The sequence below is a fragment of the Lepidochelys olivacea genome, assembly GCF_965140295.1.
Source record: "Lepidochelys olivacea isolate rLepOli2 genome assembly, chromosome: 25".
In the NCBI taxonomy this organism is placed as follows: domain Eukaryota; kingdom Metazoa; phylum Chordata; order Testudines; family Cheloniidae; genus Lepidochelys; species Lepidochelys olivacea.
Window position 1 is genome coordinate 9,987,250 of NC_140435.1, and position 12,751 is coordinate 10,000,000.

General features: G+C 51.3%; 1 protein-coding gene across 2 annotated transcripts in view; it reads left to right on the forward strand.

Annotated features, from left to right (window-relative positions):
• ADAMTS10 (ADAM metallopeptidase with thrombospondin type 1 motif 10) overlaps positions 1 to 12,751 on the forward strand; it is a 103,120-nt gene that overhangs the window by 62,651 nt on the left and 27,718 nt on the right. For both annotated transcript variants that reach the window (XM_084614748.1, XM_084614749.1), the window contains 5 exons: positions 202 to 343; positions 6,192 to 6,299; positions 9,767 to 9,912; positions 10,077 to 10,140; positions 12,519 to 12,621. In XM_084614748.1, the coding sequence (XP_084470874.1) occupies positions 202 to 343; positions 6,192 to 6,299; positions 9,767 to 9,912; positions 10,077 to 10,140; positions 12,519 to 12,621 (563 nt within the window). The remainder of the gene's footprint in view (positions 1 to 201; positions 344 to 6,191; positions 6,300 to 9,766; positions 9,913 to 10,076; positions 10,141 to 12,518; positions 12,622 to 12,751) is intronic.

Sequence of the window (12,751 nt, forward strand, 5' to 3'; positions counted from 1 at the left end):
CGTGACCTGGACGAAGCCTGTCCCACTGAGGTTTCCATCCTGGTTGTGCAGACTCCAGCTGCTTGGTGAGGTAACCCAGGCTCACCTGAGCCAAACCTCCAAGCCGGTAGCTGTTTGCCCACCACTCGTTCTCAGCCGGCTGGTTATAACCCCATTTGTCTGCACAGGTTTCCCATCTGTGATTCTCTATTTCTTCTCCAGCTCAGGCATGGGACTGTGCTTGAACAACGCTCCTCCCAAGCAAGACTTCGTCTACCCAACGGTGGCTCCCGGACAGGCCTACGACGCGGATGAGCAGTGCCGTTTCCAGTACGGAGTTAAATCTCGCCAGTGTAAATACGGGGTAGAGAGCCTTCCTGCTTTACTATCGGTTCTGAGGGGGCGGAGGGCTGGGCCGCGAAGGGCTTGGGCCGTCGGGGCCGTTCTTCCACCTCCCACGATGCTTTGCTGGCTTGCGTGAAACGAAAGCGCTTTCCCCGTTAGCTTTGCTGGGAAAGGGCGGAAGGGGCCAGGTCAGGTCTGCGAAGGGCGAGCTCAGCTCAGCTCGGTTTCCATCCGCTCAGCTCTGGCAGAAGCAAATCGCTCGCCTGCTTCACCTGCTGCCGAGGGGGCGCCATAGTCCTCACTGGAGTCCAGGCGGCAGTCTTCTCATCTGATCCACTCTGCAGATGGTGGGTGATGGCCGGGGTTTGGTCACACTGGTCATTTTCATCGCGGTTATTGGGAGCTGGCTGGAGAAATCCCTCACACACGTGCGATTAGGAGGAGAAACCCCTCCTGTGGGAATTCGTTCCTGGGGAGACTGGCACATGCCCTTCACAGAGGATCGGTCTCGCTCAGATGCCAGCAGTGAAAGTGCTTTGGAACATGAACCAGCCGTTGCCTTTTCCCGGAATTCCCCTCCGCCTCTGTCACGCTCAGCCAGTCAACTCAGGGGGAAGCTGCTTGAAGCCAGGGAATGTCTGCTGTGGGAGGCAAGGCTCCTCTGGAGGTGAACCGTATCGGCCACCGGGCCTGTCCCTGAAGTGATGCCTGCCATAACTGATCCATTCCCCTCCTGCGCTGGGTCTGAACAGCCCATCTGATTGGAACTTCAGCTGGGAGGCCTGTGCACCAAAGGGTTAAATGTGGTGTGTGAAAGGCCCAGTTTCCCATAGAGGGGACAGAAGATTCACCTGGGTAGGAGGCTGAATCCAGCAGTAAGGTGCCTCAGTAGCTCTGCTGTCAGGCTGGAAGGGATGTAGCTGGACAAGTGCAAGTGTGTCCTGTTAGTGGGGGGAAGCAGGACTCACCCTAGATGGGGAAGGAGGTGGAGGGATTCAAAACTCACTCATTTCCAGCATGAAAAGTACAAGACTCAGACCATCCCAAGAGGAAGGAGAAAAGATGGGCTGGGTGCTGCCTTTCAGCCTGGGGATGTGGCCTGGGATTCAGGCCTCCACACCGATCAATGGAGGAGCGGTTTGCAGGTCTCAGAGGGCATCACACAATGGGTCTGTTCAAGCTGTTGGCGTTGGGGAGGCCAAGGAGAAATGAGGAGTAAACTGCAGAGGCTAAAGTAAAATTACCAGCTCTGCTCACCACTGGTGGGTCCGTGGGGGAAGCCAACATAGGGTTAGAAAAGAAAAACAGCCCGGAAGAAAAGACAGTAAGACCAGATCTTGATTTCAGTTACACCAATGTAAATCCAGAGGAAATCCACAGAAGCCAATGGAGTGGCTCTGGATTTACACCTGTGTAACTGAGATCAGAGTTAGGCCCGTCACCTGCTCTAGAGATGCACAAAGAGCCCCTTGGATGCAATTCACTTACTGCAATTATGACCCAGAGGACGATTCTCTAATGATGGCGTCTCTGCATCCATCAGCAGCTTCCACGGCAGTTCACTCTGCTTACAAGGCAAAGTGAGTTTCTTTTTCATTGGCAGCCACCATCAGCTCATTGTGGGGATCTGATGGCCACGCTGGTTTCTCTCTGCTTCTAGCATCATCAGCAACCGAAACGATTCTGATATCAGAACTTAACTGGTCATTTGACCTGATGCTTAAGACAGAAGAAAATCCTGCTCACCCTCCTGTGGCCGTGTCAGATCTGTGGGACTGGCAGGATTAAAACAGATGATTATCAATCAGCTTGGACTCATCGGGATATCTCACCGGGGTCTGTAATCTAGCAGAGAAAGGAAGAACACAGGAACTGACGGTGGGAAGCTAAAGCCAGATTCAAACTAGAAATAAGTCCCCCGTTTCTGACAGTCAGGGTGATTATCCGTTGGAAGAAACTACCAAGGGCAGTGGTCGATTCTCCATATCCTGAGGTCTTCAAGGCAAGATGGGAGGCTTTTCTGTAGCGTGTGTTCGACTAAAGCAGAAGTGACTGGGCTCAATGCAGTCAAGGTTGGTTGAAATGTTATGATCTGTGTTATACAGGAGAGCAAAGTAGATAATCTAACAGTCCCTTCTGGCCTTAAAGTGTCTTAAATGAATCCATGGACAAGGGTTGATACTAGCAGGGAGGCTTTGCTGATTGTTACTGTACTTGCAAATGTGGACTGGAACCTTTCCAAGTTCACATGCCCATTCCCCAGCTCGTTTTTAGCTTATGTAGATGCTTCCTGTGTGAAAAAAGAAAAACAAACACCTGCAGTATCCTAGAGTAATGGGGCCAAAGACTACAGCTTCCCATAACCATGTGATGCCCAAGGACCTCCACATTCCTTATTCACCTTAATGAATTCAAGTAGAGTTCTACCCAGAACAGCGACTACAGAAACTGTGTCTGTCGATGCCATGTTTATTTCTCTCTCTCTGAGTCTAGATCCAATGTGCCCCGTTCATGTGTGAAAAGATTTCTGTTCTTCTTGCCAGCCCTGCAGCCTGGAATCTGAGAGCAGCTGGGTTCTTTCCTCCTTGCTCCTCATCACGAGTAAGGAGACTTGTGTCCTCATGTGACACCTTTGCAGCCCTACTGGGAGTTCTGTTACTATAGTGATGGGCGTCATGTAAAAAGCAAGTTACTACAGAAAGGTCATCTTCCAGTTTTGCCCTCCGTTGGTCTGTCTACACTGCACACTAAACCCGGGTCTGTGCTTTTGTGTCCCCACTGTAATGTAAACCTGGGTTTACAATTGCTGGAGCTGGGTCTCCCAGCTGTGCTAACCTGTCCGTCCTGCATCACACAGACCACCTATCTCAGGTCTGTGGCTCAACCTGCGTCCACACTGCAAAATGACAGGGCTTGGACCCAGTCACAGTGGGACTCAGGCTTTGATCCACTCCCCTAGCAGGGTCCTAGAACCCAAGTCCTAAGTGCTGGGTGACCCAAGTCAGACTGATTGGTGTGGGGACCTAAGGGGGCTTAGGATCAAACCAGAGTCAGAGCCTGGGCTTAGTGTACAGTGTAGACGCACCCAGTGGTGCCTGTGGAGCCTCAGCCCTTCAGTGGGCTGCCCAGATGTATCTGGTAGAAGCTTAGCAAGTAATTCTGTTGATGATGCACAAGAAGGAGCCGACTCCCTCTCCCATCCCCGTATCGGCGAACAGGCATGAAGAGTGTTAGACACATCAATAAGCAGAGATGACTTCTCCTTCCTCTAATCAGGGGCAGTAGTTATGTTATAGGCTGGGATTTGCCTAAGGGAGTTAGGCGCCTGCCCGCATCCCACTGAACCTCAGTGGGAATTGGGTGCCGGAATCCTTTACAGACCTTTGAGACGCCCAGCCACTGTAGGGTGTTGGGCCATCACCGCAGGATGCTGCGGTTTTCTTGTTCCTTAGTCCCCTCGTATGGTAACTCTAGTAACAACGGGAGCAGCACCACAGTGTCCTGCCCCCTTCGGCACCCATCAGGAGGATTTCCCGCTTGCTGAACAAGTTCATTGATGATCACGGGGTGTTGGTTCCTGTTCTGAGCGCTGCCTGCACCGGGGCCAAAGAATTTCCTACTGAAGCGCTCCGAGAAGAGAGGAAGGCGGGATTAATGGCCTATCACCTGACTGCAGGTTGGCGGCCTGCATGAGCGTGGTACTGTCAGGTCCTGCCGCTTTGGGGATGCAGGGGGAGGCCAGAGTGGGGGAGGGTTTTGCCTCGTTCTCTATCAGCAGCACCGGTAGAGTTGCCAACTTTAGTCGGACAGATTCCTGGAGGTTTCATCCGACGACTTAATCTTTCATTTAGATTAATCTTTAATTTCTGGTGACTCCAGGACTATCCTGGAGCGTTGGCAATCCTAAGCACTAAGCCTGTAGTGCTGATGAGCGAAGGCTTTCTTTGGCTGAACATAGCTAAGGCCTCAGCTCTCCTGCTCGATCACAGCCGGCCGGGCTGAGAGCGTGATGTGCGTGCCACCGGGTCCTCCGTGCCGTAAGCCCCGTGTCTCTGATGAAGTCCTGATTCTGTGCGTATGGCACTGGATTCCAAATCCCATTGTCCCTGCATCTCTGGGGAAGGCCCAGCAGCCACCTTCCCTAGATCCTGAATCCCATTTGGTCCTCCCTCTGTATTAGCCAGTGGCCTTCACTTCTCTGCTGCCAACCTCCTTCCAGCACCTGGTCATCTTGGCCGCTGCCAGACTCACCAAAGCCAGTATCTGCGGCCACAGCAAGTGCTGCTTACCCCCCCCCCTTCCTGTTTGCTGGGACATTGCCAAGCGGGTCTGCCGCTCTGTTCATGCCGTGTAGTGGCTGGAGCAAAGGACTCAGCTGGTAGGTGGCAGTGTTTTAAGAGGTCTTGCAATCCACGCCATAAAGCCTTTATTCACCACAAGCATACCGGATATCCCTGCCCTGCCGAGGCTGGGTTAATGGAGGGCCATGGCCCTTTAGCTCCTGTTCTCACATCTCAGGCCGTATTTCTACCATAATAAAAAAACAAACTATAATTTTGTTTTAAATACCCACAAACCTAGTTAAACTCCCCCCAGGGAGTCATTTTCTGTGTAATAGGCTTGTTCTAATAACCATAGGGCCACCATAGAGATCCGGCAACCAACTCAGCCACCCTCCTTAGATGCTGCGTTGCGGTTTGCAAGTGCTGAAGTCTGGATTTAAAGATTGGGGCCCAGAGCAGGTTCCGAGGGTCTGCGTTTTCCAGTTGAGCCGCTGTGATGGATTTGCAGAGTCTCTGTGATAGAACTGACTTTTGGGTGGGGTTTAAATGGACTGATGGGAGAAAAGGCCCAGCCGAGGGGAGCTTAGCTCGCCTGGAGCCCAGGAGGGGTCATGGTGGGACTGGGTTTGAGAAGCTGGAACTTGGATAGAGAGCTGCTCCAAAGGAGGAGTGGGATTTTAGGGCCGAGATGCACTCAGGACAGGACCTGATGAGAGAAAAGGCGAAGGAGACTCTAAGCCAGCCTCTGTCTCCTCCAGTCCTGGAGCTGACTGAAGGCCAGTTCAGCACCTGGCATAACTGAGAGCCTCCTAAAGGCAGATCTAAATTCTTCCAGCGGGAACAGTCCCCTAAGGACCGTTACACCATCTGGGGACAGTGGACTTCCTGTGGTGTTTGGGGGAGCCAGGAGAAAAGTGGCATAAACCATCTAAACCAGCTTTACACCTCTTGGGGATTCCCAGTTGCCCTGTAAACACAGATCTCCATCCACCTGGCACCAGGAGGGGCCAGGATCTGTTCCCTCGTGTTTATCATTCATAATGGAGATCCAGAGAAGGAGACATTCCCGCGAGCATCACCCCAGAAGGAAAGGACTGGGAGAAGGGGAAGGGCTGGACGCACTGGGTTAGAATTGGATGTACCGGGTAATCCTGGGAGACACTTTTTCTGTGAGGCATCCTCTGTTAAAAACTGAGTTCAAATGTGGTGGAGGCGCAGTTTGTTGCCTTAGTGCCATTTTGGTGCTTCCAACACAGGTGCAAATCTTTGAAAGCTCTGCTCCCATGTCTCCGAATGGACAATGAATGGCGTCCAAAGAACCAGAAATATCCTCGGGCCAGATCCCAAGAGGGGCTGAACTCAGTGTGCGTTGCGAGGTCTAAGCGCCTCTCCAGATATGACCCCATCTTTGTATTTTCCCTGCTGAAAATCTTTCCATTATGAGAATGTCCCAGACCAGCTGGAGCTTCTCAAAGACACCAACATGCTGCTACTGCAATCCTAGCTGCTGCGAGCACAAGTGATTCCTAATCTGTTTGTTTCTTTTTTCTCTTTCCTCCGCCCCAACCACGTCTCCCTTTCCAGGAAGTCTGCAGTGAGTTATGGTGTCTGAGCAAAAGCAACCGCTGCATTACCAACAGCATACCGGCTGCTGAGGGGACCATATGCCAAACCAATACCATTGAAAAGGGGGTAAGGAAGCCCAGGGCCCCAGAGTGAGTTGACAATGCATGGTTGAAGCAATTGTCGGATGATTCGTGTGATTACTGTTTGCATTGGTGAGCGATTTAAAAGCACTGTGTGCCCACCCCTGCCTCTTGCATCCCAGTGTGGAGGGGAGATTAAGGCTGGAATCTACCAAGGAGCACAATTGAATTTCAACTCATTTTAGGCTCAAGTGAGAGACTATATTACCCCCCTCATGAGGCCCAAAAAGTCTATTGATGGCAGAATTATCCACAGCACAATCCAGCGGTAGGTAGGCCCTGTGGTGTAATGGATAGACTCAGGAGATGTGGGTTCTGTTCCCACCTCTGGCCTGCTGGGTGGCCTCGGGCAAGTCACTTCTCTATGCCTCAGTTTCCCCTTCTGTAAAGCAAGGATAATGGCTTGTGAAGCGCTTTGAAATCTACGGCTGAAAAGGGCTAGATAAAGCTCAGTGTTATTAACCCATCACTTTTTCCAGTCAGCTGAGCGTGGACGGTTTTGGTTTTGGTTTTTGCCATGGCTATTTATTTGGAAAGTGAGTTGTGATTTGGCAGCATCCACGCCACTTCTGTGTTCGCTCAGGATTTCCACTGCCGATATTAGAGTAAGGTGACGTTTACGGCTATTTGCTGAGTGCTAACGTCAGGCTGTGAAATTGAAGGTCGAAATTGAAGGTCGTCATTCACGCTGTGTTGGTTAGCTGCTTGCCACCCAATCAGGGAAGAGGATCAACACCACGTGACTAGCTAACCCAGCATGAATTTCAGAGCTTGACTACTGACGTCCTGGTTCTCCATTGCCCGGGACCTCATGCAGACAGGGTGACGAGGGTGACTAAATCTGGCTATTAATGACTAACGTGCCGTTTGCAAGATGTACATGATGAAGAATCAGGCTCTGAACATTCACAATGAAATGGACATGAGTTTCTCCAATAGGGGGAAATTTGTTGCAAAGAAATTCAAGAACCGTTTCAAATCATTAATAGGTTTGTGAGTTTCAGGCAGAAAAAGAGGCAGAAATTGATAAGCCTGTTGTTCCTTGCAAATGGTCCACTCAGTTCGGCTGTAAATCAGATTGAAATGTATTAAACAGCACCTAGAAACTGGGCATTCCTGCTGGTCAGGCTTGGCCATACACCATGAGAAAAAAAAATTTTTCATGATTTTTTTTTCTAGTAATTTTTTCTTTTTTTACCCTTTTCTACCAGTCATTTTTTCAGCTAGTGATTGGCAGCTTTCCAAAGAGAGGCAATGTGTCGAGGAGTTAGAGCACCCAGGACTCATGAGTTCCCAGCTCTGACACAGACTCACTATATATCCCTATGCAAGTCACTTCACCTCTGTATGCCTCAGTTTCTCCATCTGTATTATGGGTATGATGGTACCGATCAATCTCTCAAGATGGAATGTGAGGCTTAATGTATTAATGGTTATGAAGTGTTTTGAGGTCTTTGGTTGATATAACCTTCAACTGAAGGTTGCTTTTTCAGAACCCCGGTTAGCCAAAGTTCCTGGTAATCCAGAGTTTGGCTGTCTCCCTCCTTGGTTTGCTTGCTGGGCCAGCCCCGAACTCTGAACACCTTGCTAGATCTGCACCTTCAGGTCTGCGCTGTCTTTTCCCCTTTTGGCTGGTGGGGGAATAAGGATCAAGCTGTAAGAAACAGCAAAGGGTTTTGGCTATCAGAGATTGGACTGAAGGGGAAAGAGGCGCTGCTGTGCTCTAAGTGGTACATAAAGATGTCTTCTGCCTACTCTCTTGATTCACCAGCCTTCTGGGTTATGGCAGCCCTGAGATTTCTGCGTAATCCAGATTCGAGGCTCTCTGTGTTATTTTCCAATGGACTGTCGTAGTTGCTCTCTGGGAATCGGCTCCTGCATGGTGTCTGGTACCAAGAGCTGCTGCTGCTCACGCTTACCCCAGGGTCCAGGCCATACTGCCTGTTCTGCTCCTTGGCACCCTCTGTAGGCAGATCGCAGAAGAGCTGGGGAGGGAGACATGAGTCAGAGAAAAGAAGGGCAGGACTCTGGGGTGTTGGAGCTGACATAATCTTTGCCCCGTGTGACTGGGCAGGCTTCTTTCCTTCCTCCACTGCTGCTAGGGTGACCAGATGTTCCGATTTTATAGGGACAGTCCCAATTTTGGGGGCTTTTTTTTATATTGGCACCTATTACCCCACACACACACACACCCCCGTCCTGATTTTTTACACTTGCTGTCTGGTCGCCCGACTGCTGCTGGTCAGAATATGCTAGTGCTGGGAAGAACAGGCCAGCTAGCCCTGGGCACGGGGAATGGATACATGGCCACTGTCTGCCTCAGTGGCTGGATGTGGCCTGGGGCTGCCGATCCAAAGGCTCCTGAGCAGCAGTGGCTCATGGCAGGAGGGTCAATCCAGGCCCCAATATCTTCACTTTTGCCCTTCACTCCCTCTCTCCGCCCCCCACCCCAATGCTCTGGAAATAGTGGAAATAGGGCTCCTCCTCCCTTTCCGAATGGCTAGGCAGCAGTTCTGCGGAAAAGGACCTAGGGGTGACAGTGGACGAGAAGCTGGATATGAGTTAGCAGTGTGCCCTTGTTGCCAAGAAGGCCAATGGCATTTTGGGATGTATAAGTAGGGGCATAGCGAGCAGATCGAGGGACGTGATCGTTCCCCTCTATTCGACATTGGTGAGGCCTCATCTGGAGTACTGTGTCCAGTTTTGGGCCCCACACTACAAGAAGGATGTGGATAAATTGGAGAGAGTCCAGCGAAGGGCAACAAAAATGATTAGGGGACTGGAACACATGAGTTATGAGGAGAGGCTGAGGGAGCTGGGATTGTTTAGCCTGCAGAAGAGAAGAATGAGGGGGGATTTGATAGCTGCTTTCAACTACCTGAAAGGGGGTTCCAAAGAGGATGGCTCTAGACTGTTCTCAATGGTAGCAGATGACAGAACGAGGAGTAATGGTCTCAAGTTGCAGTGGGGGAGGTTTAGGTTGGATATTAGGAAAAACTTTTTCACTAAGAGGGTGGTGAAACACTGGAATGCGTTACCTAGGGAGGTGGTAGAATCTCCTTCCTTAGAGGTTTTTAAGGTCAGGCTTGACAAAGCCCTGGCTGGGATGATTTAACTGGGAATTGGTCCTGCTTCGAGCAGGAGGTTGGACTAGATGACCTTCTGGGGTCCCTTCCAACCCTGATATTCTATGATTCTATGATTCTATGATTCCAAAGAGCTGACAAAATTCCAGAGCCCACCCTGCCACCCCCTAAAATGCACCTCGGAGGCCTCCCTGTCCGACCCATCCCTGCACCTCCACAAGCCGAACTGGGCCCCGTGCTTAGTGTCACTCGCTCCTGGCCATCTCACATTGCTCCATCCCGGCTGTCCCCTGGGCAGCGCCGGCCTGACGAGCTGCCCACGAGGAGGCCATGCGCTCTCGGACGCTGACGCTCTGTGTTTCCCCAGTGGTGCTACAAGAGGGAGTGTGTGCCCTTCGGGACGCGGCCAGAGGGAGTGGACGGTGCCTGGGGGGCCTGGTCCTCCTGGGGAGAGTGCAGCAGGACGTGCGGGGGAGGCGTATCGTCATCCATCCGCCACTGCGACAGCCCACGGTAGGTAAACTGCTCGCGCTGCCCAATGCAGCCCTTCGCCTTGGGGAGCACCCTGGATTCCTGCCCTGCCACCGCAGTTTGCGAGCAGCACAGGGCATCCTTGCCTTCACAGCACGACCCATCTCACTTCGCCCCCTCTCTCCCCTCTTGTTCTCTGTTGGAAGGCCGACCATTGGAGGGAAGTACTGCCTGGGCGAACGGAAACGCTACCGGTCATGCAACACTGATGTAAGTAGCAAAGGTGCTCTCAGGGGGGTGGTGGACGGTGAGGCAGATATGGCTCTGCAATGGGATACGACTACAACCCAGGCCAAAGCAACTGGGGGAAGGGTTACATCGCACAGCAGGGAGATGGTCGTTCCTCTCTGCATGGCTCGGGGGATGCCGGGTACCGTGCTGGCATCCACAGAAGCAGAAATACCCTGACAAGCTGGGGGCAGTGCAGAAAAGAGCCACAAGACGATCAGAGGGATTCAGTTGTGACTGAAGCTTGGAGTGATGTGGCTAAGTGAGGAGATGGTGCAGCAACATCTTACACATACTGGCAGGGGTTCAGCACAGGGACAGGAAAGGAGCTATTTGGTGTGGTCGATGGAGTCAAGGCCAAGGAACCATGGGGTGAAATTAACGAAGGAGAATTTGAGGGGAACTCTCTGACACTGAGATAATGCTGATGACTGTGGTGGAATAGCGGCTCCAAGCCCCAGTCAGGGACCATGACCCCACTATTCTAGGGACTGAAGACAAACATAACAAAAAGTCCCTGCCTCAAATCTTCCATTAAACCGCAGAGCAGTGTCCCAAGGGAAGGGGTGAAAGCCTTATAAGAGGCCAATGGAAAGTTAACGTAAAGCTAGACTAGAAGGCATCTGGTAGAGGACAATCCTGCATCTGTCCCAAGGACAGTGACTGAATGGCCTAGAACAGTGGTTGTCAACCAGGGGTGTGGGTCCCTCTGGGGGTGTGCAGCGGTCTTCCAGGGGGGTCCATCAACTCATCTAGGTAGTTGCTTAGTTTTACAACAGGCTACATAAAAGGCACTAGCGAAGTCAGTACAAACTAAAATGTCAGACAATGACGTGTTTATACTGCTCTAGATACTATCCACTGAAATGTAAGTACAATATTTATATGCCAGTCGATTTATTTTATAATTATAGGGTAGCAATGAGAAAATCAGCCATTTTTCAGTAGTAGTGTGCTGTGACACTTGTGTGTATTTTTATATCTGATTGTGGGAGCGAATAGTTTTTAAGTGAGGTGAAACTTGGAGGTACACAAGACAAATCAGGCTCCTGTCTGGAAAGGTTGAGAGCCACTGAATAGAGCCTTTGCCATCTCTTAACGTCTATGATTCTGGGATTTCATTGCTGCCAGCTCTCAGATCACAGTCTGTATCTGTGCAATTCTCCAACCATTGTGACTTTTATATTCATTTGCAGGCTGCTAGTGACATTGATGGCATTAGTCCGGTGGCTCTCTAACCTTTTATATTGGTGACCCCTTTCACGACACAAGCCTCTGAGTGTGAGCCCCCCTTATAAATTAAAACCCCATTTTTATATTTAACATTATTTGAAATGCTAAATTTATGACCCTGTTTTTTAAAATGAATGTACCTTTTCTTGCCACTTTTAAATTAAGACTAAAACACGTTTGTATTGAATTATTGTTATAAGCATTAAAGTTTGTTTTTTGTAATGATGATTGTTTAATACTGGGGGGGCGCGAAGAAACTTTGCCAGTCTCACTTTTCACAGCAGACTTAGCACTCCACTGCCACCCTTACTTCTGCGCTGCTGCTGGCAACAGAGTTGCCTTCAGAGCTGGGTGGCCCGTGATCGCCACCTAATAACCTTGCAATGCCGAGGGGCCACGACCCCCAGTTTGAGAACCTCCCCCTTCGTCATTGAGAGCCTTCCCATTGCCTTCAGTTGGCTATGTATCAGGCCCCTAACATGATTCACAAATGATTCCACAGAGCTGGAGCACCCACGGGGAAAAATTAGCGGGTGCTCCGCACCCACGGGCAGCCAAGCTCCACCCGCCCCCTCCTCCTCCTTCCCTGTGCGCGCCACATCCTTGCTCCTCCCCGGCCCTCCCAGCGCTTCCCGCCCACCGCCTAACAGCTGTTTGGTGGCAGTTAGGACTTTCCGTGAAGGAGGGGGAAGAGTGGGAACACAGCGTGCTCAGGGGAGGAGGCAGGGCGGGGCGGGGACTTGGGGGAAGGGGGTGGAATGGGGACAGGGCCAGAGTTGGGCAGGGGTTGAGCACCCACTGGGCAGAGGAGAAGTCGGTGCCTATGCTGGTTGGGATCCAATGGCAGGTGCCATTGGCCTTCATGCTACCCCTGGGTTTAGAAAGAAGATGCCCCTCCCATGCTATAGCACTCTACAGTTGGCCAGGGACATCACTGGCAGGGGTTATTGGCTTTCTCCTTGACGTGCCAAGCATTGGCCATTGTTGGAAGCAAGATGCCCATTTGAAAGGACCATGGGTCTGCTTTGATACGGCAGTTCCTCCTTGTAGGTCTTATGCATGGTCAACCTGGCTCTCCACTAGGCTCTAGGGAAGCCACTAATCTCACTTGAATCTGTGTCCCGCAGGATTGCCCTCCAGGTTCCCATGACTTCCGAGAGCTGCAGTGCGCCGAGTTCGACAACATCCCCTTCCGAGGGAAATACTACACCTGGAAAACGTACCGAGGAGGTGAGTGGCACAGGACTTGTTCGGCAATGGTCCTCTTGCTGCTTCCCCAGTGCATCTCTGGGCCTCGGGAGCTCTGGCAGCCGGAGTTGGAGCAGAGTCTTATTAATAGGAGCTCACTCACACCTTCTGC